This window comes from Macaca nemestrina, chromosome 16 (genome assembly GCF_043159975.1).
Source record: "Macaca nemestrina isolate mMacNem1 chromosome 16, mMacNem.hap1, whole genome shotgun sequence".
Lineage (NCBI taxonomy): Eukaryota > Metazoa > Chordata > Mammalia > Primates > Cercopithecidae > Macaca > Macaca nemestrina.
The window spans coordinates 75,678,319-75,698,850 of record NC_092140.1 but is presented as its reverse complement, the minus strand read 5'-3'; the positions used below and the strand labels follow the sequence as shown (position 1 = coordinate 75,698,850).

Genomic DNA, 20,532 nt, shown 5'->3' with positions numbered 1-20,532 from the left:
TTTCATTGCCCCAGACTCAAGGAGAGTGAGGCTCAAACATGTAGGGCCACAGATAGCCTGAACTGGGAAGTTGGAGGTCTCTCTATTAGACAGTGTGATGAAGGGCTCGCCATCTGTTAGATTATAACACTTTCTGCTCTTCATTGAGAACTCCTATAAGAAGCTCCTATTATAAAGAGTATGAATTTTCCATCACCAACTCAGATATAAAAGCAGTACTGCTTTATTTCTCTATAATTGAGCTAAACTTCATCTTGAGCTGCCGCCCTCACCCCCTAATAAGTGAAGACACAGTCCTGCTCTTCTCAAGGATCCCAATGCCTGCAGGGCTCAGCCCAGGGGAGGTTCTATCCATGATCCTTTCTCAGAACCCTTCTGGCATACAGATTTTTGTCAGGTTCCTTCCAGTTGTCTTCCTCCCACCAGAAGGCCAGACTTGGCATCTGAGCTGGAAAAGCTGCCCTTGCAGCCCCACATGTTCTTCCGTCTTCCGGTTCACAGTGTGAACCCTCTGCTCTAGGTTTTCAGCCTTTTCTGGCTCAGAAAGCCTTTTCTGTCTCCAAAAGCCTGGCTCTTGCAATAGAGAGACTTGCCCTTCAAGACCATTTCCTCTGCTATGAGTTAAAACAAAATTTTCAGAAATTCAATTACTAAGTTTATCTGCTACCATCCTCCCGGAAGCAGTGAATAGCCAGGACTCTGTAGCTGGAGGGCCCCAAGGCAATTAAGAAAACTGTGGGAGAGGGAAACTTGGTTATTATTTCTGCATTTCATTCTCCACATCATTTAGAATGTATCTTGTATTTTTGTTATGTTTGTCACATGTGCAGGTCTTGGCTTCTCAATTAGATTGTAAGCAGCCCAAAGGCAAGGACAAGCTATGTCTCCTCTTACTTGGAGTCCTTGGGGCCTTCAATGAGAGCAGGCACTTCAGGACTAGGTGCAGCTGAGATATAAAGGAGAAAGCCCTGAACTGGGAGTTGGGAGATGTTTGTTCTCTTTCTAGACCCACCATTGACAAGTGGCCTGACCTCAATTGTAAAATCAGGGGGCTGGACTGACTGTCCTACCCATCCTTAATTTTCTAGTCATGTCCAGTAAGTTTGTTCTCCAAATGGGCCCAATGTACACATTTTCTAAGGAGACTTAGGAACAAGGACTGGAGACTTGTCAGTGTTATATTAAAATTTTCAAAATATTTGACTATTCCACTGAATTTTAGGCAAAAAAAAAAAAAAAAAAAAAAAAAAATGAGTCGCCAGGCTCCATCCACTTCCTACATTGCTCGTTTGATCATGAGCAAAGCCAATGCTGGATTTCATCACTGCTGCGTCTACTGCGTTCAGGATGTGTTTTATAAGCACATATACAGTGGCTTTTCTTAGAAGAGCTGCAACAGCTAATCATTGTCCATCTGATTTCTCAACATCCTGCCAGAATAAATCCCTTTTTAAAATAAATCTTAACTAATGTAATTGTAAGGATTCCTCCCACGAGCTCTAGTGTAAGACTGAGAGGCCTGGAGTTTCCTGATGAACAAATCCTTGAGATAGGCTTAGGCTAACTTTCTCTTTTGTCTTTTTTGTTTTGTTCTTTTTGGAAGATTTCTTTCATTTCCTAATACAAGATGAATACTAATTCTGTTCCTCTTGTTTCTAAGCCCTGCTCTGTCATCTCCGGATCTCCAATATTCATTGAGATCTTGACTTTCTCAGGAAGACTTTGCTACAAATGAAAATGACAAGCACATAATGTGGTTTACAGAGAATTAAAATTACTGAGTAGAAGAAAGGACTCTGTGTAGAATGCTATATAGTCTCTTCAGGCATTTCGAACTGTCAAATTTTTATGCAAGAGGAGTCTTACTACATCATTAAGCATGGTACATTGCTGTGTGTCAGGCCTGCATTACCGTCTCATAAACTTTCAAAGTTCTTGCAGTACCAAGGACTTACACACGTGTGCTAGATATGTTTAAGTGTTTCTAGCTGCAGTTACACCTCCTCAGACTAATTACATATCAACCTCCTGGTCTTCTCCCAGAATCTCTGTCAAGCTGTGTCAGAATTTAAAGTGTCTGTCATTCCTCTGGTTAGTGTCTGGCTTTTGCTCCCCCTCCTTTTCCCATCAGGAGAGTATGTTTCAGAATGATGGACCTGAATGAAGCTTAGAAATACATTTAAAGTAAGATGGATGTCCCATTTCCGAGTGGGGGGAAAAAAAAAAACAGCAGGGTGTCTAAAGTATCTGCCTTACTTTCTATATTTTTTTTTCTTAATAGTGTCCTGGTTTTAGAATGAGCTCAGGAATATGAATTAGACATCCACATCACTGACATTGTTTCTGCAGCAAATCATAAAAAAAAATGAGAGGGCATTCGAATAACTGTTATAGCAAAACCACCCTTCTTATAAAAGTGTGAGAGGGCCTATAGACCAGAAAGATCCCTTATTGTACTCCTCTGCCAAATGAAAATATAAGCTTTAGCTTAATCATTTCAGCCTAAGTTCAATTCTTCAATTACAGGACATTTCTGTGAAATCAGGCTGAGGAGGAACCTTATGATCTATATTATAAATGCAGTTTGGATCTCCATGTTAAAAATCCTATATGTCACTTCACTGCCACCACAGGTCATTATTTCCAGCACTGCGATCAGCCTTGCCACTTTCACAGCCCAAAATTGCAGGCCAACAGGCCTTGTCAAAATTATAAAATTACTAAGAATTAACGAAGTCTGAGATTTTGTCTTAAATATTGGTGGAGTAAAGGAGTTGCTTACGTATTTTTAATCAGTTCAGAGTTTCAAAGAACTGGCTTCTGAAACTATGAAAAAAAGAGATGAAGGCAGGTTATTCATTACATTCCGGATGAATAGCGTCTCCCAGGAAGGAATTTGGAGGCCCATTTCTGAAGGCATTTGTTTCTGGCGTTCTGGGGAATGCCTCAATGTGGGGAGGCCAGCCCTCTGCGAGTTTTGTGTTCGTCGTCGCCCAGACCCTTTTTCCCTCCTGGTTTCAGATCTGTTTTTGTTGTGGTGGTTGTTGTTGTTTGTTTTTGAGATGGAGTTTTGCCCTTGTTGCCCAGGCTGGAGTGCAATTGCATGATCTCGGCTCACTGCAACTCTACCTCCGGGGTTCAAGCGATTCTCCTGCCACAGCCTCCTGAGTGTCTGGGATTACAGGTGCCTGCCACCACGCCTGGCTAATTTTTTTGTATTTTTATTAGAGACGGGGTTTCACCATGTTGACCAGGCTGGTCTTGAACTCCTGACCTCAGGTGATCCACCTGCCTCAACCTCCCAAAATGCTGGGATTACAGGCATGAACCACCGCGCCCAGCCCAGATCTGGTCCTTATTCACAGTGTCAGCCGGTGCCCGGGATGTGTCTTTGTTGTGTGTGTGATGCACCGTCTCACCTGAGTTTTCTGCCACTGGATCACGTGGGTCTGGTTGGCAGACCAGTATCCCAGCTCCCCAGCCACTCAGTGCCATTGATGGGGGCTTTAGAAATGCAAATAAGGTGTTTATTCAACCTTATACAGGTCTCAAGCCAGGCTCCAGGGCCAGATTCCTAAACCAAACAGCCTGCAACAGCTGGAGGTGCCCTCGTTCACAGTCTGTTGGCCTCGTGGGGGATTACTGGGCACTGGGGAGTTGGCAGTAATTTTGGCACTGGAATGGTGCACGGCAGTTTATTCAGTCAATGGTAAACGGTTACAGCCGCTGCCTTGGAAACCACATTGAGCATGTGTGTGTTCAGTGAAGTGTCTGTAGGACTTAGCTACCCGGCTTCATCTTATATATTTGTTTATTGTCTGTCTCCTTCACTAGATTATAAGCTCTCTGAAGGCAGAGACTGTTTTATTCACCACTGTGTCCTCTAGTGCCTGGCACATGATGGGTGCTCAGTAAACATTCTTTGATTAAATAAATGATGCAACTAAATTGCAAATTGTGAGTGACAAATTGTGTCTAAAGTGACAATCATATTAATTGTTGCCCAAAAATTCTAGAAAGGGATACCTGAGCTTGTCATATCCTGAGAGTTGTCCAGGAATTTCCTTTGGAATGAGAGATACCTTCAACTAGACATGCCCACTGCTAGGGAGGGGTGCTCTGGGGACACACCCGTTGGCCAGTTCTGGGAGGAGGGCTAGTCTGGCAGGCACCAGGCAGCAAGAGGCAGTGCAGGCACGGCTGATCTAAAGCCCAGCACTGCAGAGAGTGGTTGTGAGGGGCCCTGGCACAGGCAGCATTGAGGTAGGTCCAGCACCCGGAAGTCTGTCAACAGGCAGGACTTGAGTCTCCTGCCCTCTTCTTCCGAAGACTCCGGCTGAGGATGCCCACCCAGGCGAAACGGCCAGCCCATTCACAGCAGGCTCTCCCACCTAAGGTGGGTGAAGGAGCTAAGCCATGATTTCAGAGCCCCAGCCAATTTGGGGCAGAAAAACCAACACGATGATTCCAAGTGAAGTGGCATCATTCGTCTGGAATAATACCTGAGATTTGTTGTCTCCCGCCAAGGAAATCAAGGATGTGGACACACAAGGATTGAGATTAAGAGCAGAGCTTTAATAAGCGAAAGAAAGAGAAAGGCTATCTCCTGCCAAGAGAGGGCTCCCAAGCGGGTTTCTGGTCTGCCACGAAATGCACAGGGTTGTATAGATGAGCTTGAGGAGGTGGTGTCTGATTTACATAGGGCACAAAAGATTGGTCGGAGCAGGTGTGCTATTTGCATAAGATGCAAAAAACTGGTTAGGACTAGGTGTGCCATTTGCACAGCTTGCGAAAATCTGGCCGTCCCCCACTGTAATCTTTTATTATGCAGATGGGTTCTCTACCTGGCAGGCGCCATGTTGCCTATTCCTTTACTGTACACATGGGGGACAAAGAACAGGGAAGTTGGAGCCTCCATGTTGAACATACCTGGCCTTCAGGTAGCCCTTTTCTATTGGCGTAGCTGCTGGCATTCATCCCTGCAAGCTTCCAGCTTGCTTATCTATGTCTACAGCTCGAATTTTCAGGCTGCTCTTTGTTAGAAAAGAAATGATTTGGGGGCTGCTTTTTTGTTAAAGTAAAATTCTGCCAAGGGCTCTTTTACACTCACTATATGCCTAAATAATTTCTTTCCATCTCCTGTATCACAGGGATTGTGCCCTTGAGAGGTGAGAGGATGTACTGGTGAGGAGCACAGATCCAAGCCAAATGGTCTTGAGCAGGTCAGTTAGTGGTTCATCTATCATAGTGTTGCTTTAAAGATTAAATGAGATAGTATACATAAAGCTTGTAGGACAATGTCTGGCAAATAATAAGAGCATAATAAATGGTTGCTATTGTCTAAATTAATTTTCTGTTAAATTTAAATGGGCAAAAACAGGATACACAGGAGAGGTAAAATGTTGGAATATATATATATAACAAATGCCCAGGCTAATAGTACACTTTCTGCATCATAGAAGGCCTGAGCTTGTGCACTGCTTTCTTTAACACTGTTTTCATTTTATGTTATCAAAGGAAAGCCTAATTGTCTATAATCAAATGAAAAAGAATCTCCCTTCTCCTTAGGGAAACACAAACTAATTTGAAAGCCTTGTTAATGGTGTGCTAGCAGCTCCCATCCTCCCACCAGCCTTGGGGCAGTCTGTGCCACTGCTCTGTTTGGTTCTGGTCTGTGTTTTACCCTAATTCAACAGGTGCTCGCTAGGTCCTTTGAGAAGACGTGTAATAGATATGATAAAGTCAGAGCCCATCCCACAGTCATGTCGTCTGTGCTTCTCCAGGGAGGCACAGAGACTTTTCGTGGCAATTAATTATTCACATTTTCTGTCCTTCCCCTCAAATACTTGGTTTCCTCTCCAGCTCCACAGAGGCACATTTCTCTGGGGAGTGTGTAACTCTAACACCTGATGACAGCTTGAAGCTGCGTTCTGTGTTCTTTGCTGTGTGTTTTCAGGTCACGTGCAGCGGGTACATGCTAGTGATGGCCGGAGCATGCTAATGCTGCTGCTCATTCTCCTTAGCTCCTCTGGGGCAGAGTCTTAGCCACTTACATGTCCCTGGTTCACGCAGTGCAGAGGGGGCTCTGGGGGTTGGGTCTTCATCATCCTGGCTCGCCCGCTCTTGGCTGCCTCCCAAACTGCCAGGCGAGCTGGTACTTGGTGGAATGCCTTTCAGCTCACCCCCCTGCTCTGAGGCCGGGCATTTCGCCCTACTGCAGAGCTGTAAACATTCACTCATCCATGCAGACTTCAGCGTGGTCTTTGTTACTGCTCTCAGGGAAACCTTTGTGTAACTGATAGAGATGGCACAGGGCTGAGCGCCCTGACAACTCCACTGGGGAGTCTCAGAAGCCACCTTCTCCTGGGCCTCTTCACACCCAAGCCGCTCACGCCATGCTTTAGGCTTTCTTGAGTCACTGTTGTGCATTCCTTTCACTTGTGCACCCACCTGTGGTGCTGGCCTGTTTGAGTTGCCCTTGAGGGCACTGCTGAGATGTGAAGACCTGGGCATGTGCCAACAGGGAGGGCAGTTTCTAGCTTATTCTTCCTCCAAGTCCTGGGGCCAGAGGAAAGAGACGTAAGTGGGTGTCCAAGAAATGGAGCTGTTGGCTGGTGGCCGGGAATGAAGCCAGTGAGAATGAGGTGGGAGAGCCGTGCAGAGGGGCCAGACGGGAGCCACTGTGGCCACACATGGATGGAGAATGGCAGCTGGCCACTCTGCTGTGAAACGGATACAGTGGAGAGGCGAGCACACTTCTCTGCAGAGCCTGGGCTGATGGTGTACACGGAACTCGGAAGCTGGAGTTAGTGCTCCTACTCTGTGTGACCTTGGCAGACTACTTCACCTCCTGTGCCTCAATTTCCTGTTCTCTAAAATGGGGACAATCATAGCACCTCCCCTTTCTATAGTGGTTGTAAGGATTAAACGAGTTCATACATGTAGAACATGGAGAAAGCACCCATGTTAGCTAACATGTCACTCTGTGTACCTGGCCACATGCACACCTGGGGGTGGGATCAGGACCTTGAAGGGACTGCCTGGTGGCCCTGGCAGCTTCTTTTCCCAGATGTTCCTTTACTTTGCATGGTGTTTTCCCCCCGTCATTGAAATCATCTGTAATTTTTTCAGGTAAAATTCTTGATCCCCAGATTGTTCAAAGCCTTTCTGTCCTTTTCCATTTACATGGAGCATTCACTGATGTTTAGCAAAGTCGCATGTCTCCACTGTTGGGAGTTCAAGGTCACAGAGAAAAGTGAAATCCATTTAGATGAAGTGGTGTTTTCTCCTAATTTTACTGGAGTTAGTGACTGGCAGGAAATCTCATTGCAGCGTTACTACTTTTGCGTCAACTGTACTTCTGCCGATAGCGTCATGAATGTTCAACCAAATGGAAATAAACCAGGCAGGCAGAAAGGGCAAGCAAAGAAAAGGGCCAGAATCGTCTCTGAATTCTGATTGTTTTCCTAGCCATCATGATGAGTTTTCATGATTCAAATCTATATGGGGGCACACACTTATCAGATAGCTGCATAAAAATGAGAATATGATCTGAAAGTAACTGGCCCATCCTTAAATTCAGCCCTTCACCTACACAACACAAAATTCCAGTTGCCAAAGGACATCTCTCCTCGAAGTCATTTGGATATCTCAAGCCAAGTAGCCAAGGTGCAACTTTCTGTCTTTTCCCACAAATCTGCCCTTCTTCCTCTATTTCCTATTTCAGCTAAACCACATCAGATCACTTGTTCAAGCTGGAAACATTAAGGTATTCTCCTCTCCAACTTTTCCTACACCCCACTCACCAGGCCTGTGGACTCCCTGGCCTGCCATTTGCATCCTTATAACCTGTGAATCCATGCCTCTTCTATTCACCCACTTGACTGTCTGTCCTGGATCTGTAAATACTGCTGGGTAACAGCCACCTCCAGTCTCAGTGGCTTGAAACAACAGTCATTATTATTTCCCATTTGTCTTGGGTCAGCTGATCTAGACCATGCTCACCTGAGTGGCTCTTGCCCTGTGTCTTTGGGTGTGAAGGTTGGCTGATCTAGGGCGGGCTCAGCTAGAGTGCGTCTGTTCCGTGTGTCTCATCCCCTTACCAGGACCAGTGGGCTTACCCAAGCATGTTCTTCTCATGGAAATGTTGGGAGCACAGGGAGGCAAGCCAAAACACATGCCACTGCTGTCTTTGTCTCCTGGCCAAAGCTAGGCATATGGTCTCATCCTAAATCAAAGGGTGGGGAAATACACCACCCATTTAGTGGGAGGAACTACACAGTCACATGGCAGAAAGTAAGGGTACACAGTAGGATAAGGAACTGAGGCCACTAATGTAATCTCCTATACTGCCAAGTCCTTGTCATCTCTTGTCTGGACTCCTCACTAGTCTTCTAACTCCTTATTTTGCCTATAGCCAACTTTCCCCCAACTTGATCCCAATACCCCTTCATTAAACCTTCCTTTGCCCCTTATCAACTACTGAATTGAGCTGAGGCCCCATACAGCTTGGTTCTAATCCATTTTTCCAGCTGCATCTGTTGCCGTGTCTCAGAATTACCCATGGCCCCCTTCCAAATGTGCTTGTTTTTTGCACAGTTCTATACCTTCATAAACACTTCCGAATCTCCTCAGCATCTAAAGGGATCATGAGCAAGAGGATGTGCTCTCTGCCTTTACCCTTCAAGACCCAGTTCATATGGTACCTCTTCGAGGAAGCCTTCTTCTGTAGAGCCCTCCTTCCTTTGTCAAGTCTAGTAAGTTGGAATTGCTTTATGCTCATATTTAACTCATACAAATTTGGGAAAACATGCCCAGCCAGCAGGAAGGAAAGAGAGGGAAGACAATTGAAAGGATTCCACTTGCCATTCTACTCCATGATTGTGGAGAGTTGAAACTTGACTCTGCTCTTACCTGAGTCATCCTTAAGTTCCAGGAGCCTCTCAGGTTGCCAGAAGCCTCTTGTAGAGTGAAGGGCAGGGTTTGATGAGTAAGGGTTTAGTGTTTAAAGAAACAGACTATTCTCTTGTACATGACCCTGCAGCAAAATGGTCATTTTATGTGGTGTTCAACTAAAGAAACATCTGTCTGGCCATCTTGTCTTGTTACAAGTTAGTGCTTTATTGGAAATTTGGGAGACTTTCAGTGTTAATAGTGTCTATAGATAACCTTTTCTTCACAGTGACTTTAGAATCCAGCCCCCACCCCAAGTTACTATTCCATTGTATTCCTTTTAGGCATATATCTGATTTAATTTTAATTTATCAGATTTAATTTTAATTTTTGATGTTTGTGTTTCCCAACTCAATCACAAAGTTCTCATCTTATGGGCTTATGGGTCTTCAGAGGGCTGCCGCCTATGGTTGTGCAGGTTGTGCACTGCACAATTCTCAGGGAGCATATCATGCCAGAGTATGTGTAAATGTACCTGATAGTGCCTGGGCATACATAATTAGTGCCAGCTTCTTTGTGTCCCCAGTGCCTGGTACAAACTGATTGCTTAACAGATGTGCAAATGAACGCATGAATGAGAGAGAAGACCACAAGCTGGACTGTTTTCAAGTGAGACACTTAATAGAGTTGGGATGAAAATTCAGACAGGTTTGGATCCGATTAAATTAAAACCATGTTATTGCAGCTGCACATAGTGAAATGAACTTGTAAGCCCACTTGGAATGTCTACCTACCACAAAAAAATTTTCATCCTGTGACTTGATCAAGGTTATGATTCTGAAAAGCACACCACATTGGTAGAACACAATTGACCACATGATCACTCTATGCCTGACACCCCTAGTGGATACTGTGAGGCATGTGTGTTGTAAAGGCAGATCTAGATTCTGGGTGAATCTAGCCCCCTAAATCACAATTGGCCTAAAGATGTCTCAATTCCCTTAAATGAGACCGAAAACTTATATAAATGCAAATAGAACCATCTTTTAAAAGAGCAAGCCTTTTATCAGATATATGATTTAGAAATATGCCAAGTCTGGCCAAAAAAACTGTCACCCCATGGGAAAGTGTTGCCAAGTTAAACAGTCAACTTCATGCTTGGAATTCAATACTTTCAGGTGTTTTGCCAGAGATCACAGGGAGGGTAACCGACCCATTCAAGATGTGTGGGCTTCTGGGTGGACGTGGCCCAGCAAGGGGCACAAAAGGTGTCATTTCATGGGCAATCATGGTCTCACCCTGCTTTCCTTCCACCCTAACCTCCGCCCCAGTAAGCTCCAACAGCAAGCAAACACTGCGCTTGGCTCCAAGGGTCATCCTTCCCTGTGTTTCCAGCAGCAACATGACACTGTGCACAACAGGGGACACTGTGGGCAGGACTCGTCACCAGCCAGGGCATGACCTGTCTGTAGAGTAAGCCCCAGGGGGCAAGCACAGGTCTCTCTTGTCCTCCATCGTTTGCCTTGTGCCTCACTCCCAGTGAGGCAGGTAGGAAGGAGCTCGTGAGTGTGTGTTAACAAAATAAACAAATGAAATAAGCAAACCAGAGGAGTGCATTTGTGTAGGGAACATGTACGGGGCAAGGCCCTGCAGTTATTTCAGGAAATACTAAATGGTGTCCACAAGATGCTATGGCATCTTTTCTAATGGGCCTGTTGTTCCTTCTAAGACACCAGACTTGACTTTCCATTTGTCTGATACATAAATATAAAGTCAAATGTTCCCTATACCGATCAACCTGATGAAATACAGGACCAAGGTTCTCCTCACCCTGTCCAGCTTGGAAACTATTCACGTAGCAACACCCCTTTCATCTTTGGCTGCTAGGGTGCTGACAGTTTTTGTAGGTAAACTTGGGATCAGAACATCACAGGTTATGGAGTCAGTTCAGTTAGAATTTGACTTCTCTTCCTGCCAAGCCTGTACACGTCATCACTGGACACTTTAATGAAATAATCATAATTGTATTCATTCATCCATTCGTTTTTTGCGTGCCCCTAGGTGAGCTTTCCGTTGAAGAGGCGCAGGACCCTTTCCTGGTCAGCATCCACATAATCGCAGACCCAGGGGAGTCCCAGCCCCTGCAGGAGGCCATCGACAAGGTCCTGGCGTGGATCCACCCGGACCTCCCGCTGTTCAGGGTGTCCGAGAGGCGGGCATGCAGGCGGCGGCGGAAGCCCCCCAAGGGCGCTCAGCCGGCGCTGGCGGTGGTGCTGTTCCTGCAGGAGGAGTACGGCGAAGAGCAGATCCTGCAGCTGCACCGCACACTGCAGCAGCCGCCCTGGCGCCACCACCATACCGAGCGTGTGCACGGCCGGTTCCTGCCCTACCTGCCCTGCAGCCAGGACTTCTTCACACTGGCCCCTGGGACGCCGCTGTGGGCCATCCGGCCAGTGCACTACGGCAAGGAAATCGTGCGCTTCACTGTCTACTGTCGCCACGACAACTACGCCGACAGCCTCAGGTTCTACGAGTTGATTCTCCGGAGGAGCCCCAGCCAGAAGAAAGCGGACTTCTGCATCTTCCCTATTTTCTCCAATCTGGATGTGGACATCCAGTTCTCCCTGAAAAGACTGCCCTGTGACCAGAGCCCGGTGCCCACCGACTCGTCCGTGCTGGAGTTCCGAGTGAGGGACATCGGCGAGCTCGTGCCTCTCCTGCCCAACCCTTGCAGCCCCATCAGCGAGGGGCGCTGGCAGACAGAGGACCACGATGGGAACAAGATCCTCCTACAGGTACTGGGGGGACACCTGTCTGTCTGTTTAGGGGACCCAAGAAACAGTTAGCTCTGCCTCAAACCCTATAGTACCAGTCACAGAGCAATGGTCAAGGAAGGAGAGATCAGTGACCCTCTGCCCAGCTCCTAGTCGAAGTCAAAGTGGCCATACTGGATCCCAACAAAAGGGCATGAAAGACTCTTCCCATTGGTTCTTTTCATTTCAGTGTCAGCAAACGTGTTCCCAGTTCTTCCAGGTTCCCATTCTGTCCTCCCCTATTGGGCATCCCCTGAACACCCATGACTCCTGGGGATTTCAAATGAGCTAGCTGGGGAGTTTGCGATTAAAGATTCCTGAATCTATGCCCATGTACTTAGAAGTTTTACCACTGGATTCTTCCCTCCCACAAAGGAACTTCAGGAAAGCCCATCTATCTGGAAATTTTAAAATATATATTGATGTTCATAGAGGAGATAGCTGTTCTCTTCCTTCGGGTGCCTCCTCCATCTTCTACTGTTGCACCCTTCTACTGCTGGGCAGCAGGTTGTTGAAATCCTGTGATCACTTGGAAAAGGATGTTCCGTTAAACATTTTAAGGAGAAAGCGATGCGTTGGGAGCTTCTGGTTTCACTAAGCTTGGAAGGGGTGAGCGAATTCATTTTAAGTAGGCTGCCCTAGTCCTTCTGCGGTGAACTCTTTAGCTTCATTACCAGCCCCCTTTCTCCTCTCATCCTTCCAGTGGTTGACTCATTAGAGATAATTAGTTATACTCAATTCAAAATTCAGCATGTATATTACAGAACATCCTACATCTGGTCCTACCTGATAAATGCTTTCCAGACCCAGGCTTTCTTGATTTAACAAGCAAATTAGTTCCAGGAGAATAGGGCTTTATTTTTCTGAAAAGCCTCTACCTCTGATGTCTCAATTTTCACACTTGGCTACCCGAAAAGGGAAAGTTGATAGTGAATTGGGGGACATTGCCTTACGAGGCAGGGATTGTGGTTACTTGAATCGCAGGTAAAGTTTCGTTTTTGTTGGTTTTGGCTTTAAGCACCAGAACTATAATCCACATATCATGAAATGAAGTCAGAATTTGGCACATGTCAGACAACTGGTTCAGACTACAGCCAGACCTCATGTCTCATCAGAAAGGTCACCTTGAGATACTTACTATTTATAGGAACTAGATAATTTTCAGTCTTTTGAACTATGCAGATAAGGAACTAAGTAATGTTTTATTATTCAATATGCTAGCATTTACTCTATAATCCCTTTCGAAATGTGAGAAAAATTGTCTTCTGTGTTTGAAGAATGCCAAATCTTTATGCAAAATATAATACAGTCGCACCAAGTAAAAGTTAATGAAATGCAAAGGATATTGTTTATACTAAAAGACCAAAAAGAACGTGACTGTTTCTGAAGTGACTTCTTCCTTTTTGCAGTAATTAGAGCACTTTTTTCTCCTGATCCTTCTAAAAAGATAAATAAGAGAATGCAGTGTGAAAGCTTGGCCTGGACTCTACTCAAAGGAACCATGGAAAGAATATTTCAAAGAAGATCCACACATTTAAATGGCTATAAAATCCATATAGGTGCAGGCTTTTGAAGTTAGAGCAATAGAGTATGAAAGAGTAGAAAAAAGATTTGTATCTTGTGACTCCGGAATGCAGGCCCTTGTTCAAATAGTAATATGTTGAGGAATTAAATTAATGTGGGCAGAAAGGACACATAACCTCCTCCCCCAAGATTCTTGGTAATGTCAGGCAGGTTCCTGTTCATCTGCATCAGTGCAGATAGCTAGCATGAGATCCACACCTGCCCATCTCTGTCAGTTACTTTCCAAAGTAAAAATTTATATTTCAGTCTTCAGCAAAATTAAGGTAGTTAGGTCTTGGCGGGAGGAGCAGTTGAGAGTGAACCTTTCTATCCACATTCTCTTTAGCAATGTATCTTCCCTGAGTGCCATTTTGAACTGTAATGTTTAAGATACATTTTTTTGTTTAGTTGAATGGAGCTATGTATTGAAGAAAATCTCGATTGGGTAGTTTTTAGTTGCTTTCTTAAAATATAGTTTTTTGTTCAGAAAGATTGCATTTATTTCCTCATCCTACACCACTGACTTAATGTTCCATATTTCGGGGACTTCCTCCTCCCATTTTAATTCCTCCAGAGAAGAAAAGTTGAGTTTTTTTTCTTTTCTGTGATCAACTCAGCCCCTTGTAAGAATTTGGAAATTTTTTTTTTACTGAGATCAGATAAAATGCAAAGAAAGCTGTCCTCCTCCTGAAACGTATCTTCCCCTCATTCTTGGCATTGCCTGATTCATAGTGGGAGGGCAGGGAGGTAGATGGGGAGTTACTAGCATCAGGTATGGCTGAAGATTCCTCTGGAAAATGCATAGGGGGCGTGAAAGAGTCTTCCCATTGGTTATTTTCACTTCACTGTCAGCAAACATGCTCCCAGTTCTTCCTGGTGCCCCCTGGAAGAATTTTGTAGAAATTTGCACTGATGCCTGATGATACTAACCTATGGCTTTGTGGAGTCAAGGACTGCTTTATGAATCTTTCCGGACCCCCCATAGAACTAAACTGACATTCCACTTTGAACACAGTAGGTTCTCCTTATATGTTTTTGTTTACTTTCCATTGAAGAATATTATTAATTATGTATATACCAAAAAGTTCGCTTTGTAAATATATAGCTCAGTAAATTTTCACAAATTTAACGTTTGTATAAGCAGCACAGATGAAAAAAAAGAACAGAGACAGAAACCAAAGAAAAGATTTTCCTCCCCCACCCTGGGACTCCCTCCACTTAAATGAACATCTTAACTACTCTATATTACATGAAAGGGGGAGGGAGAAGAAATTTCCAGTCCAAAAAATTGGGCATATGGCTCTGTTATCCTTTTTTTAATATTTATAAGTGGATCTCACATTTTAAAAACTATGTTTAAGATGGCTGGCAAAGATATATAGACCATGAAAGAAGATTAGTGATAACAATTAGATACAAAGGGATTTCAAGTAGAAGGCAAATACTGATAGAAAAATTAGATAAACCGAGTGTGACATTCAAAATGCATGTCATTTCCTATATACTTTCTAGAGCCATACTGTTCAATGATAGCCACTACTACATAGTTAATGTCACCTAAATTTCATTCCTCATTGGCACTAGACACATGTGGCTAGTGGCTACTGTACTGGATAGCACTGTTGCAAAATTTTCCTTATCGCAGAAGGTTCTATCAGCCAGCACTGTTCCAGAAATAAGCCCCAAAGTTGACTTTGAGTTCTTGTAGCAGCAAAAGCAAAATGGAAAATCATCAATGATATGATTCAGAGTTCACGAAGGAAAAATCAACCATGCTTTAGATGCACAAGTAGTCCCAGTTCAGAATCCTGGAAGCAGAGATCCCCCAGCATCTCACATGCTCAGTGGTGGCAACAGCCTGTGTTCAGCCATACCTCTAGAATAACACAGCAGGGGACTCACAAGGCTTTCTTACCTGATGCCTGCAGTGAGGCCAGGTATGCCTAGCCAGATGTAGTTCAGAAAAGCTGCTGTACAGGGGGAGGCTGGGCAAGCAGAGTAGCCCCCACTCACACCTCCTGGTGGCTTTGCTTAATCTCAGAGGGAAGAATGCACCTTCAGATACTCTCCCACCATTTGTTTCTCTCAGCCAGGCTTTCAGTAGCTAGTGTCAGTGAGTTTGCCTTTTTTATTCCCAGCCAGGTTCCTGGAGCCTGTTCTCTATGTGATGGGTAAAGGATAGGCTCATGTGTCCTGCAACTCGGCCATGCAGGGTTGTGCACTATTCCTTTCTCAGGGAGCTCCAAGCAGCCTGGTAGGAACACAGGCCTGAATGGAAGGCCACCTGCCTCTTTTGGAGGCCTGCTACAGGAGTGCTGTGAGCAGGGCCAGAGTTCTCCTTAAGAAGTGACTTGGGGCCCCCTAAAATACACAGACAGAAGCACAGTCCGAGGACCCAAAGCTCAGTTCTACAGTGGGATTGTGGCTGTACTTTTGGGCTGGAAAATGGTGAGAGCAGGTAGCTCCGTGTCTTCAGAGTGGCAAGATAATTTAACAATGGTCTCCAAGTCTATGGAAAAGTTCTTCTGTAGAAGATGCTCACCACTATCCCTTGGGTCCTTAGAAGGTGGAAAGAGAAAAGAGCTTCAGCTAAAGGTTTTTAATAAGACTTAAAAGGCAGGAAAACCTGACATAGAGAATTATTACCAGTTGAAATGAGTTGCCAGGCAGAGGCCTGGGATTGTCGTCACCAGAGAGCTTTTCAGATCTCATCCACACCAGCTGGTATTGCTTATCTTCTTCATGCAACAAGGAGATTGACTGGGCCATCATTTCTGGAATACTGGGGACACTGGTTTTGTGAGGACAGAGAGACAGATGCCACTGAGGATGTGATGAGGGACTGATGTGGGCTCTAGAGAATTATTTTTTAATTGTTAATTGTGGTAAAATACACATAAAATTTACCATTTTGGCCATTTTAAGCATACAGTTCAGTGGCTTTATACATTCACATTCTTGCGCAACCATCACCACCATCCATCTCTATAACTTTTTCATCCTGCCAAACTGAAAGTCTGTACCTGCTGACCACTTCCCATCCCTCCTCCCCAAGGCCCTGGCAACCTCCATTCTGCTATCTGTTTCTGTGAGTCTGACTGCCGTAAGTACCTCATATAAGTGGGATCGTATAGTATTTGTCTTTCTGTTATTGGCTTATTTCACTTGGCATAATGTCCTCAAGGTTCATCCATGTTGTAGAATGTATCAGAACTCCCTTCCCTTTAAAGCTGAATAATATTCCACTGTAGGAATACGATAGATTTTGCATGTCCATTCAGGATGGACACCTGAGTTGCCTCCATCTTTTGGCTATTGTGAATAACACTGCTATGAATGTGGGTGTATAAATACCTCTTCAAGACCCTGCTTTCAGTTCTTTTGTGTGTATACCCAGAAGTGGAATTGCTGGATTATACAGTAATTGTGTGCAATTTTTTGAGGAAAGGAACCACGACACTGTTTTCCATAGCAGCTGTGTCATTTTACATTCCCAGCAAGACTGCACAAGGCAGAAACTTGTTTTTCAGGGAAGCAGAGAAAAGCCTGCTCTTTGTGGGGTGAAGCACATGATTTTCTGCACTAGGAGGTGCCGAAAGTGACAGTGGATGGAAAAACTGGAGCTGACCCTGAGATGGGCCTTGTTTTGTCTTCACCCTGCACACTCCAGATCTAGACCATTTGTGTGCATGTGCTTATGTGCGTCATCATAAAAGATGCATCAGATCATGTCTCTTTCAAGATTCAGAGTTTCCGAGGGCTTCCCATGGCCCTTGCAATCCCTTCAGATCTTCACCAAGGCCTATGGCTTTCCAACAGCTGGTCGCCGCTTACCTCTCTGGCTTTATTTATCTCTCATTTCCCTTCCTTCTTGCTCACTCTCCTCAGATGCAGCAAACTCATTTCTGCCTCAGGACCTTTAAACCTGCTGTTCTCTCTCCCTGGAATGATCTCCTCCATGATTTCCTTCCCATTGTCCAAGTTTCAGAGGGGCCTTCTCTGCCTCCCTCACCTAGAGTAGTTCCCTTTCCCCAACCCTCAGCACTCTGGTTTTTCTTCTCACACACTTAATCACTTTTCTAAGTTACTCTCTTGGTTTTAACATAGTACCACAAACTGGCTGGCTTAAACAACATAAATGTATTGTTTCAGAGTTCTGGAGGCTAGAAGTCCAAAATCAAGGCATCAGCAGGGTTGGTTCCTCCAAAGGCTGTGAGAAAGAATCTGTTCCATGCCTCTCCCCAGCCTGCTGTTGCACTGGCCTTCTTGGCCTTCGTTGGTGTGTGGAAGCACCAGCTTGGTCTCTGTTTTCACGTTCACACGGCATTCTCCCTATGTGTGTCATCTCCAAATTCTCCCTTTATGTAAGGACACCAGTTCTATTGGATTAGGAGCTCACCTTTCTCCAGCATGACCTCATCCAAATTAAGTTCATTCCATCTCCAACAACTCATTATTTCCAAATAAGGTCATATTCTGATGTTACTAGGAGATGGGACTTCAACATATGAATTTTGAGGGGACACAGTTCAACCCATAACAACTATCTTGTATATATGTTTACTTGTATCTTATCTGTCTCAGTTATTATATTATCAAAAAATGAATGAGTGTGAGCTGGGGATAGAGGAGTGAGGGCCATCTGGGATCTCTCATGGGTCCCCGAACCCTCTTTAGACTCTAATGTCTGGGTTATTGGGCAGCCCCTTATGCCAGGCTTCACCTTTCAGAGCAATGGAGATAGCAGACATGCAAACCAAGAAAGCTAGCAAAGCATTCCAGTGCTGTGGCTTCAAAACTCATCTAGGGCAGCACGTGGCATGGGCTTCAGAGTCTCAACTCCTGTACTCCTGTGGAGTGGCTAGGGGCATGTTCCACTGTGGTGGGAACCTTCATTTCCAAATCTGAAAGCGCAGGACGGTAATTCTTCCCTAGCAGGGTCACTGAGGCCTGTGGGAAGAATGCCTCTGGCGTGCCCTGGGTCAGCACCCATGATCCGGGAATGGCAGCTGTTACCACACAGAGGGTAGATGGGTTCGCATGGCCAGGGTAGGAAGATGCCACGAGAGGCTGCTCAGAAGAACCTATGCCTGAGCAGAGCTGGGGCAGATGTTGTTCCGGGGAGACTGGGGAGCCCCAGGGAGCAGAAGGCACAATGGCCTGGGCAGGATGGGGCCAGGGCAGCCGTCAGGGTTCCGAGCTACATATTCCCTGGGCCAGAGACGTCTGGTAAGAAACTAACTCAGGAACAGGCAAACCATGCTCCAGTTCCAAAGCCCAAACCAGCGGAGTCATCCCTGAGTCCTTTCTCAGGAAACCACTTGCTCTACCTCAGGATGCTTGCAGAACCCGGCCACTTCCTCCACTTCTGCTGCCTCCCTCTCTAAATGCCACTGGCATTTCCTCTTGTTTCTGCCCTGGGCTCCCACAGCCACTTCTCCACTGGAAGGCCGAGGGATCCTTTCACAATGCAAATCAGATCATGTGACTCCTGCTCAGACCCCTCCAGCGGCTGCGCATCCACAGAGTAAAGCCCAGTCCCTCCCAGGGCCTCCTGCCTTCGCCTCCCCCTGACTTCCTGCCTCTCCTTTCATCTTCCCGTGACCCTGTGTCACTTGGGGTCCTTCAGAATGCAGGTTACCTCCCATGCTCGCCTCCCCTGCGCCCACCGCCTGATCCCCTCCCCAGATAAACACACACTGGCTGCCTCGCCCCCGCAGGTCTCTCCTCCCCGGAGGCTCACTGAGGTCTGTGGGAAGAATGGTCGGTCTTCCCGCTGTGAAAGGCAGTTGCCCCTCTCTCGTTCTCAGGCACAGATGCCCCAGCCCGTCCCACTCACCTCGCTGTGTTCCTCCCCGTAGCACTGTCAGCTGCCAGTGCATGGCAGCTGCCCACATCACAGGCTTGGCCACCTCCCCACCAGGGACAAGCAGCTTGAGGGCAGGGACTTGGTCTTGTTTGCCCACTGCTGTCACCCTAGCGCCTCTAACAGTGTCTGGCACGCGTTAGACACCCAGTGTTTGTGGAATGAATAAAAGAAGGAAAGGGAGGAAAGGTGGTGAGGATGGCGACCTTGGCCTGGTGGGGGTGTGTGCAGGAGGCTGAGGGAGCAGCGGAGAGCCTCAGCAGAGGGGGCGGTTCAGAGGCGGTCCTGGGTGTGTGCAGAGTGAGGAGGACCCCGCAATAGGACACAGGAGGAAGCTGTGTAAGGAGGTGTCTGGGAGGAGGGCTCCTGGGGCCATGGTGTCTGCTGGCTGGCTGTGAGCAAGAACCTCCAGCCACTGAAAGCAGGGACAGAGAGTAACGCAGGCTATGAGGTAGCCATCCTGGGCCCTGTCCCTGCCCCTCATGCCAAGCCTGAGGCCTGTGGGCCAGCTTCCCTTCCACACACAAAAAATGGTGGCTGTGCTGATGGAGTCCTCCGTCCCCAGGCCAGCCATGTGGCTGTGAGAGAGCCCCCCTTCTCCCAGGGGAGGGCTCAGCCAGTGTCCCTGGGAAGGCCAGAGACACACACTGCCATGGTCCCCGCTCCTGGCATGACACCTCTGCTTCTTGCTGCCAGAAGTGGTGACAGACTATCCCCAACTGGTCTTGCCTGGGAATGAGCTCATGCAGGAAGGCCTTTACCCTAGAGATAATAATGTGATAACTAATGTTAATTGCACGCTTAATAGGTTCCACACTTTGGGCTAAGTGTGATCTAATATCTTACGTAACCCTCAGCATTTCTACCAGCCGGAGACCGTTCTTATCTCCATTTTGCAGATGCACACACTGATACTTAGGTCAGGAAACTGCCTACTTTCCAGTACTACAGATGGTAAGTGGTAGGACTGGAGTGGATGGAGGCACAGCCGACTCATGGACCCAGTAGAGACCTGGCATTTCCAGTGCTGGCATCATCTCCAACTTTAGAAGGCATAAAAGCCTGGAAGGCTTGTCAGACAGACTTTTGGCCTCCACCTCCAGAGGGTCTGGTCCAGCAGATGTGGGCTGAGGCTGAAGTTCTGTCTCTCTGACCAGCTCCAGAAACTGGCCAGTAGCGCCCTCCTAGACATTTGCCAGGCACAGCGTACTCTAGGGCAGGATAGCCCAGCTGCTGCTTCAGGTTTGATTACCGCCACCTAAGACACGGCCACTTTTTGAAATATTTGTAGTTTTAATTAATAACAGGCTCAGTAAGACCATCAAGAATACAAGTCTCACGAGGTATCTGGAGAGTGAACAAACCTTCCTCAAACTGATTTTATCCCATTAGCACCTG

The 20,532-nt window shown here is 46.2% G+C and overlaps 1 protein-coding gene and 1 long non-coding RNA gene across 2 annotated transcripts in view; one reads left to right on the top strand and one right to left on the bottom strand.

Moving 5' to 3' along the window:
- The window catches only part of LOC105490750 (family with sequence similarity 124 member A), a 61,325-nt gene that overhangs the window by 17,842 nt on the left and 22,951 nt on the right, over positions 1-20,532 (top strand). Inside the window, exon 3 of the mRNA XM_011756647.2 lies at positions 10,954-11,687. Within this exon, the coding sequence (XP_011754949.2) occupies positions 10,954-11,687 (734 nt within the window). The remainder of the gene's footprint in view (positions 1-10,953; positions 11,688-20,532) is intronic.
- The window catches only part of LOC105490749 (uncharacterized), a 79,136-nt gene continuing 70,288 nt past the window's right edge, over positions 11,685-20,532 (bottom strand). Inside the window, exons 3-4 of the long non-coding RNA XR_011615037.1 lie at positions 15,915-16,059; positions 11,685-15,826 (exon numbers count right to left, since the gene is read on the bottom strand). This is a non-coding gene — a long non-coding RNA (uncharacterized lncRNA). The remainder of the gene's footprint in view (positions 15,827-15,914; positions 16,060-20,532) is intronic.